At 48.0% G+C, this 22,072-nt stretch overlaps 2 protein-coding genes across 5 annotated transcripts in view; one reads left to right on the top strand and one right to left on the bottom strand.

Annotated features, from left to right (window-relative positions):
* TMEM63B (transmembrane protein 63B) overlaps positions 1-8,894 on the bottom strand; it is a 48,977-nt gene extending 40,083 nt beyond the window's left edge. Inside the window, exon 1 of one of the 2 annotated variants that reach the window (XM_054629165.2) lies at positions 8,737-8,894. The gene's annotated coding sequence lies outside the window, so the exon portion shown is untranslated. Of the gene's footprint in view, positions 1-8,722 lie in introns of both variants that reach the window. The other variant, XM_077175780.1, reaches the window with a different exon arrangement.
* Positions 8,895-8,936: 42 nt separating this feature from the next.
* On the top strand, positions 8,937-20,675 carry MRPL14 (mitochondrial ribosomal protein L14). Of its 3 annotated transcripts, none has more exons than XM_077175781.1 (3): positions 8,937-8,990; positions 16,199-16,285; positions 20,018-20,675. In XM_077175781.1, the coding sequence occupies exons 2-3, from the start codon at positions 16,212-16,214 to the stop codon at positions 20,382-20,384; spliced, it is 441 nt and encodes a 146-aa protein (XP_077031896.1). In that variant the 5' UTR covers positions 8,937-8,990; positions 16,199-16,211; the 3' UTR covers positions 20,385-20,675. The 3 variants fall into 3 exon arrangements, with proteins under 3 accessions (XP_077031896.1, XP_077031897.1, XP_077031898.1); XM_077175782.1 differs by having other exon boundaries at positions 8,956-9,023; XM_077175783.1 differs by lacking the exon at positions 8,937-8,990 and adding an exon at positions 9,018-9,042.
* Positions 20,676-22,072: the final 1,397 nt, after the last annotated feature.

The following is a 22,072-nucleotide window of genomic DNA, read 5'->3' as shown; positions in this document are numbered from 1 at the left end:
CATCTAGCCACCCCCAGAGACATCTGCAAGCACAGCTGTGTCAGACACAGAGGCAAAGACCCAAGCAATCAACATGTCTCCACAGGCATAAGTCTGCTGATGGAGGTGCAGTTATACTGGCAAAACTGCTTCTCAGTGTTTTAAGGTGGTGCAATAAAACCAGACTTTAGAAGCAGGAGCATTTTATGCTAAAATAATGTATTGGCAGAGGAATTGTCAAAACAGGCAGTCCTATACATCAAGCAGGCCAGAAGCTGCAGGTGTTTTGGAGGAGACACCTAATGCATCTCAGAGACATGGCCCAGACCATGTTCAAATACTGCCACCATACCACGGTTTTAAGCCTTTGATTTGCAAAGGTGCATCCCTTACTCCATATCCACCAGGGGAAAGCTGAGCCATAGCTCCTGCTCCACAAGACTCTCCTGGAGCAGCTTCAGCTGTTCCACCCTGTAGCACTCAACTCCCCAGATGAAAACACAAAGGCTTCCTGGCATTATTCCCTACAAACCAGAGCTCTGCTCTCATCAAATGGAACAAAGCTTTGAAGAAAACAAAATAAAAAAGTGAAATGCTGGGGGTTTTCCCCCCTTGTTGCTTAAAGCACATCAAAGCATTTGCCTTCCCTGACTTGAAACCATAGTCAGGAGCTATCTACCAGCTTTGAAATTCCTCTCCTACCCCAGGCAGTAATAAAACATGAAGATAGAGAGCATGAGATTCCAGGAGCACTATGCAGCAGGGATTTACAAGGGATACATCCTGTCAAGCTTACTGGATCATTTTTATTTTTAACAGCATTACAGTGTTAGTGGGTGAAAGGGAAATTGTGGATGTAGCAAGATTTTAGTGAGCCATCTGCTGCGGTATCTCATCCAGTCTCCCTTTCGAGGTTTGTTCACTGGACTAAGGAAGAAACATCACCTCATGGACTGAAAACAGGCATAATGACCCCAAATAAACTAGTAGCTCAAAGTGACAAAGCACTGCCAGGAACCAGAGGCAAGGGTCATCTTTGGTTTCATTAATCATTTTCACCAGCTAAGTTGCTGAGTTTGGAGAGTTGTTAGGTGCCGGCTGTTCCCAAGCACCTGTTTGGCAAAGTAGCTGGGCACCACAGGAGAAGGGATGCTATAAATCGGTCAGAGGCAGCTAAGAGGATGGGACAAGGAGAGGTAGGGAACAATTCCGGAAGCACATGCACAGAGAATGGGTGTAGGTTTGTCAGGGCATCACTCTACATAAGCTGGGGCCACAAGAGTTCTTTGTTTTACTGGAGCTGTCTCCTCATAAGGTAGAGGACTCTCAACAAAAGGCCTTAGATACTAAGGAGCAACAGGCAAGGAGAAGAAGAAACCCAGAGAACAGAGGTGCACTGGAAATGTAACAGGCAAAGACCTCCACATGCGCAAGACGAGAAGGCAGAGTTGGCCACACGGCTCTGAAGGTGACCACAATCCCAGCATGTCACCACAGATCTTTTTGCCACTCTTCATAGCCTAGCATTTCTACTCTACCAAGCTAATGATACATAGTCATAAGATATGTTATGCTTAAGCAGGATAACCAAGCCTCGCCTTGATTAGATAAACAGATTCATCTCCTTATGTTTCTCACCACAAATCTATCTCTTCAGATCTCAGACTAATACTGTAACTTTTCTGCATTCTCTTCAATTTTTCAGCAGCCTTTTCCAAGCACCAGCATTGGATTTAGACACTGTATTGTAGTATCAATCTCCCCAGCATCATCTGCGGCAATAGAGTCTCATTCTTGGGACTACTCATTGCTGCCTTTCCGGGTGTAAAATGTTTCTTACAACTGGCAGCCTTGAAGGGGCCTTAACAGTCATCTCTCAAGATTCTTTCCCTGAGGTACAGACAGTTGCAAGTCATCCGGATCTACAGACTTTTAGCTAATTTCTTCCAAAACTAACATACACACCCCAACTCCCCAAAAAGCCCTTCAATCCTCCATTCTTGCTTCACTATCCCAACTGATATTACAGGGAACCATCAAGTCTGAACTCCCTAATTACAGGTAAAGTGACTTCCTGCCCCATCTTCATCACAACTACAGTTTTCTAAAAATGTACATTGCTGTACATTCTTAAAGACCATGAAATTCCCTCCTCCACCTTTTCTTACTCAGGCTACACAGCCCTTCTCACAGTTCTTCTCATCCTTCCTCCCACATCATATTTCTAAAGACCTTAATTTCTATTGCTTTGCTGGATAGTCTCTTGTTTGCGCACATCCTCCTCCAAGAGTTGCCTCTGTATCTCAGCCTGTCCCTTCAGCAACACCTCATCTCTGTTCAGGAGAGCACTAATTGCTTCCTGCACCTTAGAGGCGTCACTCCTAATGCAGCCTGGCACAAGGCTTTGGAGAGCACTAATTGCTTCCTGCACCTTAGAGCTGTCATTCCTTACACAGCCTGGCATAAGGCTTTCCTTGTGTTTTCCTGCTCCCCAGAAGAGCACTAATCCTCAATCCTCAAATTCTGGCAATACCAATATCTTCCCCTGCCTGCCCAGCTAGGGTCCCTTTATCAGATAGAAACTCTTCTGAATACAGCTTTGCCAGTAGTTGAAGGTCCACATGGGGCATGCTTCCCATCCCCTACTTCTTTCTCATGTGTTTACAAGGCTTACACTTGGGTCACTGACACAGGCTGACTTAAGCCAAGACCTATTACATCTATCCATCGCCCCCACTCACCTACCAGGCAGGCCATCCTCTAAGGCAGGGGTGTTGACCAACTTGATGCACTACGTTCCAGTCAAATGGATGCTGGTGATTTTTAACTGCCATATTCTCCCACCTCCCTAACAGAATAAACACTAACTGTTTATTCTACCTTATTAAGACAGGCTGAATGTAGTCCCATTCCTTTCCCCTGTATTTCAAGGGATCAAACCTTAGACAGTCCCTTCACCAGATGTTTTCTCTGGTGGCTGCTCACCATGCAAAAGTTGCCTTAATCTAGAAGTACTGTCAGGGAAATTTCATAAGGCTTTGTCCATATGACCACATCTAATTTACCAAAACAGTCTTGTCCCCTATTCTGATTTGTCCTTGGATTTGTTTTTTAAAATTAACTCATCACCTCTAATCTTCTTTACAAGGTGAAGACAGAGCTCTTACTGTCACATTTTATTTGTTCCTCTTTTCCACACCTGCAGGAGCTAAGTCCTTCTATCCAAGAGCTGCATCAGCTCCTTCTGCCATAGCTGGGAGTTCACACCAAGTTTCACATCCACCACAAACCCAGTTCCTTCCTCCCAGATTTATAACTTTGTGACTAATGCCAACTCAAGCTGCCTTTTCTGTGTTGTAATAGCGAGTCCTTGGGCAGCAATCGCAGCTCAGCAGACACACAACAATAATTCACTTCCAGGTCTATGCCTCAAGCATGGAGCTAGAGCCCAGGAAAAGCAAACCACCCACTTGTATATGCTTGATGTCAGCTTTGCCAGCATCACCCAAGAGCCTCCAAAACTCAACAGCTTCACATAAAGGGATTGTAGGCCATAAGCACAGGGAGATGAAGGATGAATCCCTTTTAACATCTTCCTTGGGACCCAAAGGCACTAGATTTTTGTCTCAAGAGCACAAGTATCCTGAGGCCATCTTCAGAGACCCTCCCAGTCCCTGTCATTGCCAGGTGCTCTCTGCCCTCCAGCAGAAATCATCCGATGGGATAATTACTTCAAGCAGAAGACAAGGCCTGCTGCCATCTGAGTTTCCTCTAAGTACAAGATCATGCCAAGATTGTCTCTGACTTTGAAGGGTTCTGAAACAAAGTCTCCTAAAGGCCATTGTTTATCTGGCAAAAGCAGGGCCAGGCCAGCATACAACTCTCCCACCAAATGCGCTCTTGAGCAAAATTGCACTTGTAAGAATAGCACACTGCTCCTGACCCATGTCAGCAACACATCAGGAGACAGGTGGATGCTTTAAGGGAGCCCATCAGAACAGTTCTTCCATGCAGGTCAACAGAAGAAAGCACAACACCTCCCCACAGGCAACACATGGCATCAGAGCCAGAGGTCAGATCACTGGTGGCAGCTAGCTGTCTGCAGAGTGATCCTCTGCAATAAGCTGGGAACAGAGACCCGCACAGAAACATGAGAGAGCATTGCTTGTGAAGGGGGTGTCAAAGCAAGCAACTTCTCTGCACAAAAAATTACAGGGGTGCAGAGGTGATGAGCACACCCAGGGAAGGGATGTGGGTAGCTCTGGGGGCATACAGTCCTTCCAGGGAGTGAGGGCAAAGAGACATACAGGAAAGGTCTGCAGCAGTCATTCTTCCACACAGAGAAAGGTAGGGAGATTTTTCAGCTTGCTGCTCAGAGGTAGCATGGCTGTGGTGGTTCAGAAAAGCAACAGCAGAACACACTGAAAACAGGCAGCATGAATCCTGCCTGTGACTGCTTTTTCCTGTGCTGATGCAATGTGTCGCCTTTCTAATACACAGTTCTTTAAGAGATCCAGCCCTTTCTTTAATGCAACAGCACAAACAGCCAACAGAAATGGAAATCTTCAAAACCTTGCTTTAAGCCAGACCTGTACTACCAACAGCCAGTTTCTCTGGGGAAAAACAGCATGCATAAAAGAAGAGCTCTCTCTCTTCCCAGCACAATAACCATGTGGGCAGAGGCTGCTGGCATCAACAGTAAGACCAAAGCACATCAAGAACAGGAGACCTTGCTCAGATGTAGTGGGCTATGTCAGCAGGATGCTATTTTGCCCATATAAACTGTGTAGCCACTCCAAGAGCTTGGCCTGACAAGAGCACTGGGATACATGGAAACTGTTTCCATTCCCCAACCTGGCTTTAAGAAGGAGTGAAGGAAGGGAGGTGAAAACAGAAGAGGGAGAATGGCAGGCAGTCAATTTCAACATGCAAGAGCCATGGGGAGAACAGAAGCCTCTCCAGGACTGCTTAGCAATCATATGCAAGGAATACATAGGGAGCATGTAAACATAGCCCTGTAAAGGGCAGTGAGCACTGTGCAGAGAAACACAGAGGAAAGTATTCTGCATCTCTCATAGCAAGCCAGCCTCAGGCTTCCTGCAGCTAATCTGTATTTGGAGCAGAGGGCAGACACCCAGCTCCATGCTGGAAGGACATGAAGTGAGAAGGCAGTGCCAACCACAGGCCTGCAGGCTCAGAGAAAAGCCATTTTATACCGCACGGCTTTGCTCTACAAGCTTGGCAGTGACTTCATGAATCTCACCTTCTCTGTTGCAGAATGCGTACATACAGATGCATTTCTTTCTCATTCCTTGATTTTTATTCTTCTCCTTTTAACCAACTTTCTAGGCAATGCATCAGGCCTGCCCCCCCACTCACTACCCTGGACAAGCCAGAATGCTTCTGACAGATGAGGATGCAGGCAGAAAGGTGCCTTCTGAGAAGGCTGTGCTCAAGGCAGGTCCTGCACAAATCAACTTGCCCTATGGATAGGAAGGTGAGGGGTCCATGCCAGTAAGAGCCTGAGCTGTACAGGGCACAGGAAAGAGGACAAGGACAGCAGTTCTGGGGAGCAGGCACTCTCACAATGAACACAGAGCTACCTTCGGACAGGCCACCTGCCCCATGGTGTGGTCCTTTGGGGCTAGAGCATCAGCACCAGCAACACACCTGCTGAGATCAAAGTGGCAGAGGGACACAGGGACCCCCACCTCTCTCCCTTCCTGGAAACCTGCATTTCAGTTTCCAGCTCAGCCTGCAAACAAGCTGGAAGCTCCCCAGGTTCATTTCCAGAGCCGGAGGAAGAACAGACAGCTTTACTGAGATCAGACATAGCCAAACCCTCCTCTGACTCATTCAGTATCTCAGAGGCCATGGCCCATTCAAGGCTCTGCCATTCCCTGTCCCCCACCCCACCAACTACCCCGAAAGACCCTGCAGAGCCAGTTCAGGCAGTAAGAAATCTGCCCCTTTGCTTTGAGGCCCCAAGCAGGGCCTCTGCCTCCTTGTGTGAGAGGCAGTGTGGAGAACAAGCAGCAGGCTGGCACACTGGCCATTTGCTGCAGGAGCTGCTGGATGATGGGGAGGGGGGATGTGTGTGTGCATCTGCAGGGCTCCACACTGTGGGCTACCCAGCAAGCTCCCAGTGGCAGCAGGAGGCAGGAAAGGAGCAGCCTAAGGGACTGTCACCAAGAATTGCCTGGTTTCCACCCTCTGGACAGCAGCTGCTAGATTAAAAAAGCCTTTATGGATCTGTCTTACAAGGACATGGATACAAACTCCATTTTCCAAACATTCCCATCATCTTGTCTCATCTGTGCACCACAAAAAGCCACGGAAAAGATCCAGTCCCAGCCTCCAGCAAGCCTTATCATCCTTGCCCATCCCTACCCACGGCAGAGCTCTCAGATGCTTTGATATGCAAATCAGCCACAGGATCCATAACCAGCGCTGTCTGGAATTAACAGCACACACGGAGTATCCTACACCCAGGGCCTCCTCCCTCCCCAAGCACCACACGGCTGCGCAGGCCTCACGTCAGATGACACTGGTCCCAACTGTCTTGGGTGGGAGCGGGAGGTGTTGCCTGCAGTCCTTGGATTTTCAGCACACAGCTGGGGCACTCACAGCTCCAGGAAAGGAAAGGAGGAAAGGAGGCAGGCTGGGCTTGCACCTCGGTGTGGACGGGCAGGTGGCAGAGAAGCTGCTGGCAGGACGCTGCGGGTCCCCCGGTGACCGGGGGCTCACACAAAGTGTAATCAGCAACAGCCAAAAAACAGGGCCTGGGCACTGCCAGCACTCAAGGTTTTATTGAAATCTCAGGCTACCTGGGATTTTCTGGAAGTTCTAGTTCCCAGAATGAAGAGATTTTGTGAAAATTTATTTTCCATGTAAACAATATAAAAACCTCTCCAAGCAAGTTCCTAGCCCACTTTATTACTGCAGAAAGCTGAAAAATATAACCAAGGATACTTTAGGCGCAGAAAGAAAAAATAAAATTAAACCCCCACACAAACTAGAAGCAAAGTACACTCAGGATTTTTCTTTTCTTGTCCCATCTCATGGCTTCAGAACAACTTAGGACAGTTACACTATGCTCTGGTCAAAGGGCAAGAAAATGGAGCATGTGGTGATGCCTTCTTTACATGAAAACTGACACCCCCAGAAAATACAGTAGCTTCAGTTCCTTCCAAGGTTACCAGACAGGAACAGACAAAAACAGAGCAAACTTATTGCAACAAAACATACTTATGAGTCAAACCAGAGCCTCTTCCCAATCCCCTCAAAGGCACGTTCTTTCATGTTTATTTTGCTCTTTTGGTATCCAGGTGAAGACTGCAGAATGGACTTCTCTCCCCATAAAGATAGCGTATTCCTACTACTGAAAGGCTCAAGATGAAAAAGGCCTTCCTCGGTAGATACCAGCTAATTGCAGTCATTAGAAGTAATGCTTTGCTATTTCTGGTTGAATGGAGTCCTCCTGGAGTCAGTTATGAGCTGAGTAGTCAGCTCTGCCTCTCTCAGAAGCATTAAGAGTAATAAAAGCTATTAGACACTGTACAGTGTGATTGTTTGGAGGGGAAGGGCACTGGTCCCCGCCATGCACTTGCAAAGGCTCTGTCCCACACTCAGGTGGGGCATCGGCGGCACCACCCAAAAGGTGCCTGAGCCATGCAACCCTTCAGCAGCTTTGTGAATGCCGCTAATCGGATGCTCCTGCCCCACAGCCCATGGCCTTCTGTGTGTGCTTCATCCAGAGAATGACACTATGGAGCAAGACACTTTCACAGTAACAGAGAAATCCAGGAGAGAAGGGACTCCTCTAGGACTATACACAACTAAATTAGCCACCCTGAGCACACACTGATACGCTTTTTGTTTCTAACTGCTACCGAGATGAGCAAGGGAGGGAGGTGCCCAGAACCTCAAATTGCCAAAACACCTGCTCTCCATCTAGCTGAGAGCTACCAAACCTGCTGAGAACACCAGTGTAACTGCAGCCACATTGCAGATTTTTGGCGTGATGCCCCCTCCAGCAGGTAGCTAAATAAAGGGTGCACTCTACAGCAGGAGGAAAAAAAACATGGCTTACTGATGTGGAGCGGTTGGCGACTGAGACAAGAGCAAAAAGGGACTGCTTGGCTATCTGGCCACGGTCATGAGCTGTATCCGACAGCCTTTGTCGAGTATTCCGGGGAGGATAAACAGGGCAGTATCAGAAAACTCCGCGCTACTCCCACCACCCTTGGAACATCCCTCCTGCCGCCCTGCTGCTCTGCTTCACAGCGGTGCCTCCAAGAGCGACGCACAAAAGCGCCGACCGCAGAAGAGCCAGGCGCGCCGCGGGCGGGGGTCTGGCGACCCCCGAGATGCACAAACCCGGTTACCCAACAGCAGCCGAGGCGAGGGACGGCAAAGGACAGGCGCCCGGGGGACAGCAGGAAAGCTCTAGCGGCCTTGGGGCGGCGGGCAGCCCACGCCGCTCCACGGGCACCGCGCCCCCCGCCCCGCTCCGCCCCAAGATGGCAGCGGCGCCCCCGGCCCCGGCCCGGCCGCCTCCACCGCGGGCTCGGCGCAACGGCCGCGCGCCCGGCCCGGCCCGGCCCGGCCCGGCCCGGCCCGGCCTCAGCACGGCCTGAGGCGCCACCGCGGACCCCCCACCATCCCCGCCGGCAAAAACCCTCCGGGCCTAGAGGAGCCGCAGCCGCCGCGCCCCACAGTGCCCCAGCTCCCGCCCGCTTACCGGCGGCCCCTTACCCCGTGTCAGGCGCGGACGGGCTCTCCCCGGGCCGTACCGGGCACTGCGGTACCGCGCTGCTCACCGCCGCCCTCGGCAGCGAGCGACGACCGCTGAGCTCGGCCGAGTTCGGCTCGGTTCGGCTGGGTTCGGCTGCGCTCGGCGAGGGGGCGGGGCCCCGGCAGTGGGCGGGGCGCGCAGCCCCCGGCTCCGCACAGCGGCGGGGGGGGCGGGATCGCGGCGCCGCGCGTGCGCACGGGGGCTGCGCTGGGCGGTAGGGCGCGCGCGCTCCACGCGGGACGCGGGGGTGCGCGGCGCGGTCCGGGGTGCGAGCGGCGGGACTGGGACGGGACTGGGACGGGACTGGGACGGGACTGGGACGGGACGGATGCTGGCAGTGCAGCGCAGCGCAGGGTAGCCTAGCTCGGTATCGCAGCGCCCAGCAGGGCCGGTAGCCGGCCTTGCCCCGCCGCCGGACTCGCCCGCTCCTGGCACGCTGGCTTTTTCTCGGGGACGGCGCCGGCCCCTTACACGGTCCTGTGGCCGAGCGGCTCGGAGCGGCTCGGCCCCTCTCAGCGCCCGGGCGCTGGGCTGCGCCGCTGCCGTGCTCAGTTGTGGGCCCCGGGGACGGCCGGGCCTTCCCTGCCACCGGGTCTTCCCTGCCGCCCATGCCGCCCATGCCCTGGAGGGAGCCGCTTGCAGGTGTCCCCGGTGCTCTGTGCCCAGGGCTCGGGAGGTGTGAGCCCTCAGCATGAGCTGCTGCTCTGTCCCCGAAGATGTGCGGCGCGAGTTGGCGTGGCACGCAGCGCGGCACGGGGTGGTGACATCGCGGGGAAACAGCCGGGAGCTGGGGCCTTTGTGTCGCTTGCACACTGGAGCGGCCTGGGAGAGAGGGAAAAACACTCTTCTGAAATTCCTGGATGTTCAGAGAGTTTCTTTGCTCAGAATTCGCGTGGGGCTGCGATACTGGGGTTAGGCTTTTGTGGGTGTGAGTAGTCATGCAGCAAAGTTAGACCAAAATTCCTGTGTCCTGACAAGCTTGGCATTTACTCACGTGTGTCATCGGGACTCGGGAAGTGTGGGCACCAGTCTGTGCTTTCCTGGTTATTCTCCAGAAAGCTCTTTTGGAGGTCCAGTGAGTAAGGGGAGGCAATTGGGGGAAAAGACTGTATGACATGTTTCTTAAAAGCATGAATAACTTAATATTTGTAGCAAAAACAGGTAGGCAAGCCAGCCTTTCTAACAGCAGGACACAGATGCTCATCTGAGCTCTGTTGCCTTCTCTGGTTCCAGAGCTCCAGGCTTGCCTGAGAGGGTCTTTGGACAGAGAGAGACTGAGTTAAGGGAAGTTTCTGAGCGAGAGATGAGGCTTATGCCACTAAAGCTACAGGTAGCTCTGTACTACCTTGTGATGCAAGCATTCCTTTGTCTCCGGGTCATGTTTCTCTTAAGCCAGAATTCCAACAGCATTAGGCATCCTTTTCTGGTACAGCTTTATCAGGAAGACCTAGAGCCACTGTCGTTTTTTGTTCTGTGAACAACTAGTCTAGGTCATTCGTTCCTGACGTATTTTCATGGTCGAGACACAGCTACACATCTTCTCTTCCTTCTTGTTTGTGTCGTTCTCCTTGCCACAGCTCCCCCCAGCGTGGTTACTGCTGTCTGGGTTGTGATTGCCCTTACTGGTTGAGGGCTTGCCACCTGGGTCAGGGCTGGGAACCAAATCCGGTCTTGTGGCTTTCCACCATTGTCCTGCTCTTGGGACCTCAATACTTCTAAAACCGGTAAAGAGACATTTGAGAGGTGATAGCAGTGTAAAATTACAGTGATGTGGGCAGTTCTCTGAATTCACATGTGATTCCCAAAAGGCAGAGACAGGGGAGAGACCTTTCTTGGCTTCACCTCAAACCCCACAGGCCCACCAGCGAGAACTTCTGGAGCTAATCCAGTACCTGCCCTACTTCTCATGTCTGTTGACTTCACGCAGATAGTTGTCCTCTCTGTAGCATAATTTTCTGCTGGTGCACTGAGAATAACCCCTCCCTATTTTAGTACAGTGCTGTGAATATGAATATATAGGATGATTTTACGTGTTCTGATATTAGGATAATAAGTACTATATAAGTACTTTAGAGTTGTGACTTCTGGATACTTAAAATGTCAAAAGTAAGTTTTATTTTATGTGGCTCTTTTGTTATCTGCCATTCCTGATCATGGTCTAGAAAATGAGCTTAGTGTGTTTTGCTTCAAAATTGTTAACAGATACACCTGTAATGAGTTTCTGTTGGTAGCTTGGATCAGTAAATATCCTCTTTAATAGCTAATCCTGTTCATAAACAGATTTAAAAAAGACTTAATTCCTCTGTGTGAATCCTGGTCTTTTTTTTTTATCATTAATATAAAACCAATTATGTCTTGGTAATGAATATCTTGTGTATTTTTAACACACACAGCCCTTAATCACATTGTTTCCTTTAGGAGGAGAGCTGTGAATAGATTGAGTCCCCCAGTTCACAGTTGGCTCCTGCAGCTCGCTGTGGCAGACGGTTTATAAATAGACCTGCAGTGGCAGAGTAGGGGTTTAGGCATTTGCGTTGCATGTACTGTCTTGAGTTTATTTCCTGTGTTTTAATGCTGGATGACAGATGCAGTTCAAATCTTCATGCTGCCTGGAGGATGTCTGTTTTGATCTTTTGAAAGAATAAAGGTGATGTTGGTCCCCACTGTTTGACTGTGCAGATCAGGTCACTGCTATAAAAGTGAAGAATATTTTTATCTGGTTTCTTTGGCTTTGACAGCAGTCTTTGGGTAGTTGGCCTCAGCATTTGCTTTGCAACATCCATTGGTTTTCTATTGGGCCTGTCTGTGTGGATGAGTTGCCAACAGAAAGAAGGAAAAGGAGTAGCTGAATTATTATGGAATTAGAGATCTTGGGAATATAGGGAGGAGGGGTTAGTTCCAAAACTTAAAAAGGAAAGTATTGCTGGATTGCCAGGTAACAGCACTCTTTAAAATTACATTTACTCTAGCATGCAGGCAGGGTAAGAATGGTGCCTTGACTGTTTTTTTTCGGGTGTAGACCACTGGTAAGACCTTGGTCAGAACTGTTGCACGGCTTCTGGAGTGTTCAGATCTAGACCTTTTCAGTGCTCCCATGGCTGTATTAGTAGAGCAGATTCATGCAGACCATTCTTGTGAGGCACACCAGTGTTTTTGCTGAAATGAGAAGAGATTCTTTTCTTGTCCAAGTCTCCTGGTGTTTCTTTGGAGATACTGTCACCACATAAAGCTGAGTTGCCAGTGGGAGAAGTCCCAGTCTTGTGTTGCAGACTGGGACTTGCAGACCACGTTCTGCTGCAGGAGTGTTCATGTGCCTTCAGGCTGAGCTAGCTGAAAAATGACTGATCTACATAAGTGCTAAAGCCAGCTTAAGGGAGGTGATGGAAGCGTGTGTTGGGGGGACACGGGGCTTCCTTTGGTGCTGTGTGCCCTGATGCTCATTTAAAGTGAGTATGTAATCCTCTCTTCCTTGTCTGGCACATGTCCTTGCTCTGTATCAGTTCCCTGAGGTGGTCTACTCATGCTGTACATGTATCTTTTGTGTTTTCAAATTTTATTAGCTGGGATGAAACTTTCCAGAATTTCTCCATTCAAAAGCCACTCAAGATTTCAGCAAATACAAGTTAGTTCTTTAATATCAAGGAAAACCACTGAAGGTGATAGCTAGAGCACTTGAGAATGGTGCAGTGGATAAATAACTTCCATATGTTTATAACTGGTGAAGAGTTTCTTTGTTGAGCAGTGCTGGAATTCTGTGTCAATCTTTTGCATTGAATGGGGTAAGGCTGAAGGGTTCTTGAGAAGAGTATTTGCAGTAGCAGGTTACTGCATGCTCAAAAGTAATTCAGTGAAGTAGAAATAAGGTCATTTTAGTGAATATTTGATTAACAAATTCCTCACCTTTTTCTGAATATTACTTTGAGCTCTTGTCTGAGGTCCGTGATAACTTTTAACAGATACGTGGAGAGGGGCAAAGTGTCTGTGACTGTGATTTTCATGAAATAGAGCCACTACTAGAAATTAGGGGCAGCAGGATAGAAACAGCAAGAGATTCCTCTTCCTGATTCTTTATTGCTGCTTTGGTGCAGCTATGAGTGGTCAATGTTATATCAATAGTTGCCTTTGAGGCTTCTCATTTTAGGATAGTGTCTATTTAAATACTGCTCTTGCCTAGTTTGGAAAACTTGGAAATTAATCCTGCTTGAGCAGGAGATTGGACTAGGTGACCTCCAAAGCCCCCTTCAAAGATAAATCCTTGGTCAGGAGTGTATTAGTGACTAAGTACTAAGCAAGTGGTGGTGTTCTGTCTGTCCAGGGTATTTTGCAGTGTGCTCCTGCCTGTATCAGTTGGGTAGTACCGATGGCAGACTTCTGGGAATTCCTACAAATTTTGCTGTGCTTGAAGGGTATGGGGTTACTCTTCCCATACACCTGGGAGCACTGAAACCTGGTGACCTGCAAAGAGCCACCTTCAGAAGCAAACTTGGATCATACACATTCCCTGTGCCTAAGTGCAGCTTCCTCTGACCCTTTTTAAGGCTCCCTGGTGTGAGGCAATGTGTGCTGGGAAGGAGAAAAGTGCTGGGGGCACTGGGGCTGATGGCTGTCATCGATTTATAGCAGCTCTTCAATTTTGGCACCAGCTTGGGAGTGTTCTCTTCAATTTTGGCACCAGCTTGGGAGTGTTCGTGTGGCAGCACGAAGTGTGCCAGAGTGAATGGGTTTTTTTGCCCTTCAAAGCTTAATTGTTTAGTAATTAGCAACTCCTTTGGGCTAAACTGAGGGCAGGAGAGATAAAGTTCACAGCCACAGAGGGATCAAATTGGGACTGGGTCTGGTTGAGTAGCACCTGGCGTCAGACCCAGACTATTGGCTGGTCCTTTCTAGAAAGGAAGCTGGCATGTTACAATAGCTGAAGTTGTGATTCACTCTTCAAGTGTGTGAACACACTTGCACCCTTGAATGCTGTTCTTCATGCCATAGATGCATTCTTCTTTTCCCTCCACCCTGAACCCTCCTGCTAATTGGAAGCATCCCCCCTGTTTACTCAGTTGCTAACAGGATGCTTCATACCAAATAATCAATCATAAGAAATTTCTTAGCTTGTGACACATCTTCATGTACTGAGGAATGATTCTTAGCTGAGAAGGGGATACTGAGTCATCTGAAAAAATAAACAGTCCTTGGACACTTAATGCAGTTGATGCTTCCGCTGGTAGTTTTGTAACTTCAAACCTTCACTGCTGCCACGGGGTAGAAACAAACAGTGACTTGTCCCAGGAGTGATGAGTGAGTTCAGAGTTTATGCAACACTTCAGCACATTTTAGATGTGCTTTAAGCACATCTGGGTATGCTGGTCTTGATGCTGCTGTCCCTTTGACAGCAGTCAGAGCCTGCAGCTGTGCTTGCCTTGTCATGAGCTCACAGACCTCACTTATGTAGTGATGAGGATGAGCAGACACACCTTCCCCAGCCACCAAGGCTACCATGCCTGCTAGGAAATAGGGATGGGGGTGACAGTGCTCTCTGAATTCCCCAAGAAGTGTCCTTGAAAGACAACAGAGAGGCCAACTTGCTGCTGCTTTTTTGGGTTTTGTAGAGGGATCCAAAGGCTCATTATGATTCTTTGACATGGGGAGACAGCACACTCACATGCAGAACAGGATGCAGGCAGATGGTGGGCTTAAAGCAAGTCAGCATAGTTGAACTTGCTTAGAAATCTGAGCATCAGCAAGGCCAGGTATTGGACCTTGATTGCCATCAGCACTGTAAATGCAACAGGGCCTTGCTGTCATTAGGCATTAGGATCACACAGGTAAGGACATGTGGCATAAACACAGCCTTTTTGGAGTCACATTTCAGAGAGGAGACAGTGTGGGCAAGCTCTCAACTCATTTGATGATCATCTACCCCACAGAAAAGTGGCTTTTTTTTTTTTAAGTAAATAAACGTAAGCTTTGGCTGTTGCTGTTCTTTTCCAAACCTGCCTGTTTGACAGAGTTGTTTTGCCACCTGTGCTTTGCTCAGGTAGCACCACTCAAAACTGCTGTGGTGCACATGTCCTGTGCTTTTCATCGTGCTCTCAGGTAACACTTGCTTTGTAGAACAGCTGCAGACCCTAAAACTTACACACATCCCCAAGTAAGCAAACACATTGGAGAAAAAAATAATAAAAGAGAGAGTTAAGATTTAGGCTGGACTTCACTTGGTTGTATTAGGAGCTGTGGCATTGTCTATTTGAAGGCTCTGTGCGTATTTTTTTTCCCTAGAGAAGTTAACTCAGCTTTATTTTAAAAATAAAGGTTAAAAATGGCTTTACAGTGTATTATTATAGTTTGGACCAAAACTCATCAGAACTGTCAGAGAGAGATGAGGTCAATGAATTTTTAGTGTTTGCTTTTGAAAGGAGAGAAGCAGAGCACATGTTGGTTACACTGCCAAGGTCACAGCAAGCTGTGTCACATGGTGGTAGTTGCAGTCAGGTGGAAAGTCTTAGCTGTACCTGAGCTGGCCTGAAAGAGGCCTGGCCCTAGGTTTGTGTTGTTTCCTTCCTTCACTTGGATCTGCCGGCATAACCACCTGGGTCATGGCTCCCTAATAATGTTTGGGAGAGTGATCTGGGTTCAGATAAGCCTTTGTGTCTGCGCACGCAAGCTGGTCCCAGTCAGTCTGACAGAATGGGGTTAGGGTGCTGCCACAGACGTAGGCAGGGAGGAGGGTGTGGTTCTCAGTGAGGTTACCCTTGTAACCCAGCTCTGCTGCACTCAGGGTGATGTGCAGTGTACAGCAGCATGGAGTGAGCACTGTAAAGGTACAGGGAACTCTTCTCTGGGCAGCCTGAACAGGGCAAGACTGGCAGCGGCGTAACCGTGTCTTGTAACTTAAGGCTGCTTAACACCTTTGTATGCCAAGAGAGACCATGCCCTCACCAATGGAGCTCTGACTTGTTTCTTGGCTGGCAAATTGTTTCCTGAAGCTGTGATGCCAGTCTGTAGGTTATTTGGCCTTTTGCTTAGTTTTGTAGGTAACCTTGGTAGCTTTTACAAGTAACCATGATGACTTTTTCTGGGCATTGCAGCCTCTAAACCAGTTCACATCTGAAATTCTCAAACCTGCTTCTTGTTACATGATTCACAGTGCACACAGAAGGGCCCTTACCTCCGTGCCTAGGAGACTGCAATGCAGTGATACTGAATCCAGCTTTGTAGAATATGTGTCTGAATTACATTGTCTCCTGAATTCAGGCAGGGGTTGTAGATCTGCTTGTAGTGTGCTGCAGCTGCTGCTAGCACTCTGTGTCCTGTGGATTGCACCATCTAAATAGGTGCTGAGGCCCTAGTGTGTGATTCATGGAAAGGAAAGAAAGCAAACCAAATTCTCTCCATTTTCCAGAGTTAATAATTCTTTTGTTTCTTATGCAGGGTTGGCTACCAAATGGCGCTCTTGAATAGACGAGTTGGTTTATCCTTAACGCATCTAAGCAGTGCTGTGATCCAACGACAGTTCAGGTAACTTTCAGAGTTTGCTTTTGTTCTCTTCAGAATGTTTCATGGTTGGAAGAGATGCTCTTAAGTTGATCAAGAATAAGATACAGCATTTGTAATTCAAAAGGGTAATAAATTTTTTTTTTTAAATCTTACACTTGTCCTTTCATGGGTTGAAAAGTGAGCCCAGACACTCCATTTGCAGGTTCCTAGCATTCTGCATTTTCATATGTGTGTAAGGAGGCTTTTAGGCCTTTGACAGCCATACATGGGCCTGCAAGTAGAAGTTGAAAGTGTCTGTGTTTCTCATGCAAGTGCAAAAAAACCCAAGAGCAAGCCCCTGCTGATGCAGAGCCAATTACAGTGCTCAAAATTATTCAACAGTTTATCATTTATTTAGAATAAAAATAATCTGAAAAATTACTTTCTCATACTTAATAGTGCCTATTTTGTTGTTTTTCTTTTGTTTCTTGCTCTAGGCATTTAAAGTTTTAAATTTATGGACTTCATATTTTTCAATGCCTTGCACAAATCTTAGAGTTTAATTCCACAGTACACTGTGCCAATTTGGGGAATCTCTAAGGATGAGAATAGTCATTCTCAGGATTGTGGTTCCCAGAAGGGGGATTAAGATATGGGCTAGGTTGTGTGGTCGTCCTGGGAGCTATCTCAAGGAGGTATCCAGGTCTTTCTGGCTTTCTCTTTAAGTGGGCTGCATGAGAGCATTGGCCCGCATACATTTAAAGCATGTGTCATGGTTTGACACTGGCACAATGCCAGTGCCCCCATGAGGATACCTTCTCCCTGGTTTCTGCTGTGAGATGTGACCAGGAATAAGCAAAGCAGGCTCCTACTTAATAAAGAAAAGAAAACAAAACTTTAATAATACTTAACATACTACGCAACTTAATACTTAACTACACTACAACTATATATAAGAAGGAACGCACACAGGAAAAATGAAAACCTTACAAATACATTTCCTCCTCCCCCACCAAATTTCCAATACAATACATCTATTCCCCAAATCACCAACTCTTGGTCCAGCACCACCCTTCAGACAATCAATCCTCAGTTCATCAAGAGGAGAGGAGTCCTTCTTGTACCATGGGCTTCCCCTGGAAACACAGCTGAAGCCTCGTGTGTTTCCGTGTCACTCGTGGCACCGCCCGGAGTACATCTGCCATCGTGACTTCTTCCTTTCATGTCCAGTGCTCTCACCACTGAACACGGACCAGAGCTGCTTCTAGGGTTGTCTTTCTAAGGATGCTTTGTCCCATTCCAAAAAGAGCACAGTCTCTCCTTTGGGACACCTGTCCCCACAGTTTCTCCTTTGGGACACCTGTCCCCCCCATATTTTTTCACCCCCTGGGGCTGAGGGGCACCAACACTGAACCCTCTTGGTTCTGAGGCATTGCCTCCCCCTAGAATGCAGTCTCTGTGTCACAAGGAACATGGTTCTGTCCATGGCTGTACAAAAAGAGTCCAGCAAAAGCCACTCCATCATCTCTTCCCACTAGGATTCTTCTCTATTCTTCCACTATTTCTCACTCGCCCAGACCTCTCTCACACTTGCCCATTTCCTTCCTCATCTTCCACTCTGTCTCTCTTCTAGGAAAGGTCAATGTTCTGCAAAGTTTTCATTTTCCAAAAAGGGTTAAAAACTCAGACTCTGCCTTCTCAGGAACTCCCACAGCGGCTGGACACCTTCTCGCTGCATCCTCCCCCTCCCTCCACTTCTCCTTCTCAGCCATGCTGCCAGCACATGTTATCAAGTTTCAAGGTAGCACAGTCCCAAGCACAGGCTGTACTCTCTCTCTCTCTCGGGGGAGCTGCCCGATGCCTCCTGGTACTTCTCCTGCCCTTCCATCCTCGGGGCCTCTTCACCTCCCCTCTGGGTCCAAGCCTCGGCCTACCTCACCCAGCCGCATGGCTCCTCTCCCCCGCCCAGCAGCAGCAGCTGGATGGGGGAGAGACCCGGAACCCAAGAGAGCCTCCCAGGGGAGAGCTCTGCTTTTAACCCCGTGTTCTCAGAGGCGGATCCAATGTCCCAATGGCCACATTAGGTGCCAGTATTAAAAACTAAACATTCATTGGCCCAACCACAGCATCCCAGAAAACACATTTCCTGTCAAACCACTACAGCATGTATAAGTGACAATGACAAGGAGGTGAAGTCCAGTCCATAAAGGTGAACAGGACTTCAGAAAACTTAATGGGGAGACCTTTTCTTTGTGGGGTATTCCTCTAAGACTGTGGCAGAAATCAAGAAAAAGAGGGAAAGAAAAAGTTCTCCCAGTGCCGTTATTCTTGTCTAGTGGTGCCTGGACAGTCACATTTATGTCTATTTGCTACTGCTGTCTTGTACACTTGGTCCCACTGAGGTTTTCCCTGCTCCTTCCTGTGACAACACTTGTCTTTCTCCAGCCTCCTCCCTTCTGCTTTCCTGGTTGTGCAGCCACAGATGGTGGGCAGAGGAGAGAGAGTGTGGTGTACCACAGTCCCTGCCAGAGGATGGGATGGGACTGGATGGGATGGCATGGCTGGTTGCAGAGATTAGTGACTTCTGAGAGGGAGAGGAAAGCTAAAGGAGGCCTCTACTGTGGGAAACAGGTCTTGAAAGGCAGAGCTTGACCTCTGGAGCAGTTGGACTTATGCAAATTGACTTCACTGTCCTTCACATGTGTAAAAATTCCTGCTTCAGCTGATGTCCATCCACACCACATTTGGTGTGCATGTTCATTTTTTAGGTAGCTTTGCAAATACAGGTCTTTCCTCTTCAAGAAGGGATGATGGTCCCTATTTACTTCACACACTTTTGAAAAACAAGATGAATGGTTGGGTTGCTTCCATATGCTGTTATTGAGTAGTTCAGCTGGCAGCAGGTTTGCATTCCTGCAGCTCTGGCCAGCATGTTTCTAGTACCTCATTGCAAAGCAGTTGTTCAGCAGCAGAGAGGATCTTCCTTCTTTTCCAATGGTCTGTGTTTGGGTGTCCTTTGAAGACAAGCGACAAATCACTTGAGTTTGAGCTAACTGAATAAAAGAATAATGGTTTCTATAAGGTAGTATGTTCCTGCTCTTCCCAAGAATATTCAGAGTTGGACCTAGCAACTAGTATTGTGCAGTTTATTTATGTTGTTTCTTACTTCCACAAAGCAAGTATACAGAAGAGAGTGTGTCTCTCTGGATTCCTTCTACATGGGGAAGGTGGTGATCTCTTAGGTTCCAGTTTGGAACAGCTTAGGACAGCCACAGCAGGACCTCAGAGGTCTTACTGAGAACAAAATAAACTGTGAGACTCACAGACTTCAGTGAAAGGAAGGTAGATCATAAAAGTCCTTAGTGCTGGGTACTGTGTGCAAGATAGAAGGAGCCTGACTTGAGTCTTAGCTTCCTGCAGGCTTTTTGAAACAGAAGTGAGCACATTTTTTTGCTTGTAGATTGAAGCTGCATCATCTGCAGTTGCTAAAAAGCCCATGGTACGCAAGCCACTCTTCATGCCATCTTTTAGTTGTGTTTTGGAGTAGAAAGGTTGTTTTGTATTTGACATTTAGTAAAGAGTGTGCAAAGCCCCAAGTAGCATCTGGCTTTCAAAGAGCACATTGAATTCAATCAGTGTGTCACTCATGGTATATATTCATTGCTGGTGCCTCCTGAGAGGTTTGTGTAATGACAAGATTCTGTTCTGGGTTTGCCTTTGCTCCCCAAGGATTATTGAGGAGATCTGTCTGTCATTCTCTCCTGTCTTTTCTAGCATCACTGGAGCGTGCCGAGCAATACAGAAACTAACCCGCGTGCGAGTGGTGGACAACAGCGCCTTGGGGAACACGCCCTACCACCGGCCACCAAAATGTATCCACGTGTATAACAAGACTGGAGTTGGCAAAGTTGGAGATAAGATTCTTCTGGCTATCAAAGGAGAAAAGAAGAAGGCTTTAATTGTAGGGCACAAGATGCCTGGCCCCACCATGACGCCTAGATTTGATTCCAACAATGTGGTACTCATAGAAGATAATGGGAACCCAATAGGGACTAGAATAAGAACACCAATACCCTATACACTGCGAAGAAGAGAAGGCGAGTTCTCCAAAGTATTGGCCATTGCCCGCAACTTTGTATGAATGCTGAGAGGTCTTCAGCAATCCTTCTATATCCTTTAATGCAGTAGTTGTTCTAGATCCTTTTCCAGAAACTGGTGAAACATGAAAAAGCTGATGTTCATCAAGAATATCTCTTCCCTTTTAAGAATTTCAAGCAACTAATTTAAATATTGAAATAGTTTCTTTTTCTCCAAAAGAAGGTTGATTTATTTCACAGAACACCTGCAGTATGTTTGGGAAACAGTCCTTCACCCTTACTCCTCCTGTGGTGTTAATCTGGTTTGTCATCATTAAAATGAGACCGTGAAAATCCTTGTGCTGTATTGCTTATGTTCTCTTTTCCCTATTTCTGCCTTTCCCAGTTCCCCAGGAATAAGACTCAACCCTGGCCCAGTGATACTGGAGGTCTACAAAATGGATTCACAAGTAATAGGGTAGAGGAGATACGTAATGAACTATGGGTGCTTTTGGCACATTCAATAAAAGGACTAGTTTCTTTCTTTGCCTAAAAGAAGTATTTAGGAACAATTGGAATCAGGAGGGCACGGTGGCTTGCAACATCTGTCAGTGGTGTGTGCTTGAACAGGGCATACCAGAGACTGGGAAGCAGAAGTAGGAAGGGGAGCCGAAGGGTGAGCTGAGATGCAGCCTGTGCTCTCCACCTGACCAATCCCTGAAAACTGTGTTCTCAGATAAATGCAAGGGCTGGGTTCAGATTGAGAGGCCCACAGAAAGAAGCTTCCTTTTGGGCTGCTTCTTGGGACCATTTTCGAGCATCATCTTTGGTGGGCTACTGGCTGTTGTCCAGTTTCCTAAGCTTAGGCACAGCAATGGGCAAATGCTACTCTGTTGCTTTTGGGACTGGTTGGGATCCAGGAGCCAAAGAGCTGCTTTTCTGCGGAGCTGAGCAGAGAAACTTGGTGCTGGTGACTGGTGAAGGAGCATCAGTGCAGAGCACTCGTAGACATAGCAGTGCTGGGGAAGAGGGTGCAGGGGGTGCAGTCACAGAAGCAGCTAGGCCTGTTCCTCACAGGTTGGGTGGCCATGGTGGCTGGCTGCTCCTTGCCCTTCTGCCTCCTCTTCCTCTTATGCTGGGAAAGGTCCTTACTTTGACTCTGCATTGCCTCAGTGTGAAGATCTAAAGAAAGCAGTGCTGAGCTATCGCACACTCCAGTTACTCCTTGCAGATGTATCTGCCCCATGGTCCTCACTGTGAAATCCACATTGTCCTTGGAAAAAGTGAGCCCTGGATCCCCTCCAACTCCATTACTCCAGGTAACACACAAAATATTACACTATAGGTTTAATTTCAATATTAACCTTTAAGTAATGGCACTGTCCCACTAAGTAAAACTTCCCTGTGAACTCAGTTCTGTGGGAAAGCCAATTCATGCTTCTGGCAGCATGTTCCTTGTTTGCTCTTGTCTGAGGGCTGGGGAACGTTGGATCTGCTGCTCTAAGTCCTCTGTGCCCCATGGGCATTGCCTTTAAGCCCTGGGCTTGCCTCCTCCATAGGTGTGTGCCCAATGGCACAGCAGCAGAGCAGATGCTCGCCTGGTTGAAGTCAGTGTTTCCAGTCAATCTGAGTGCAGTCAACTTCCAGGAGGAACTCTGTGTGCTCAGAGATGTTTATGCTGTTTTTCTAAGTGGGACAGTGAGCAAACTTTGTGTGGCAGTCACAGTGAAAAGTGTGACTGGCCTCCCTCCCT

This window comes from Agelaius phoeniceus, chromosome 3 (genome assembly GCF_051311805.1).
Source record: "Agelaius phoeniceus isolate bAgePho1 chromosome 3, bAgePho1.hap1, whole genome shotgun sequence".
Taxonomy (NCBI): Eukaryota; Metazoa; Chordata; class Aves; order Passeriformes; family Icteridae; genus Agelaius; species Agelaius phoeniceus.
The sequence above is the reverse complement of the archived record's forward strand: the minus strand, read 5'-3'. Positions and strand labels throughout refer to the sequence as shown.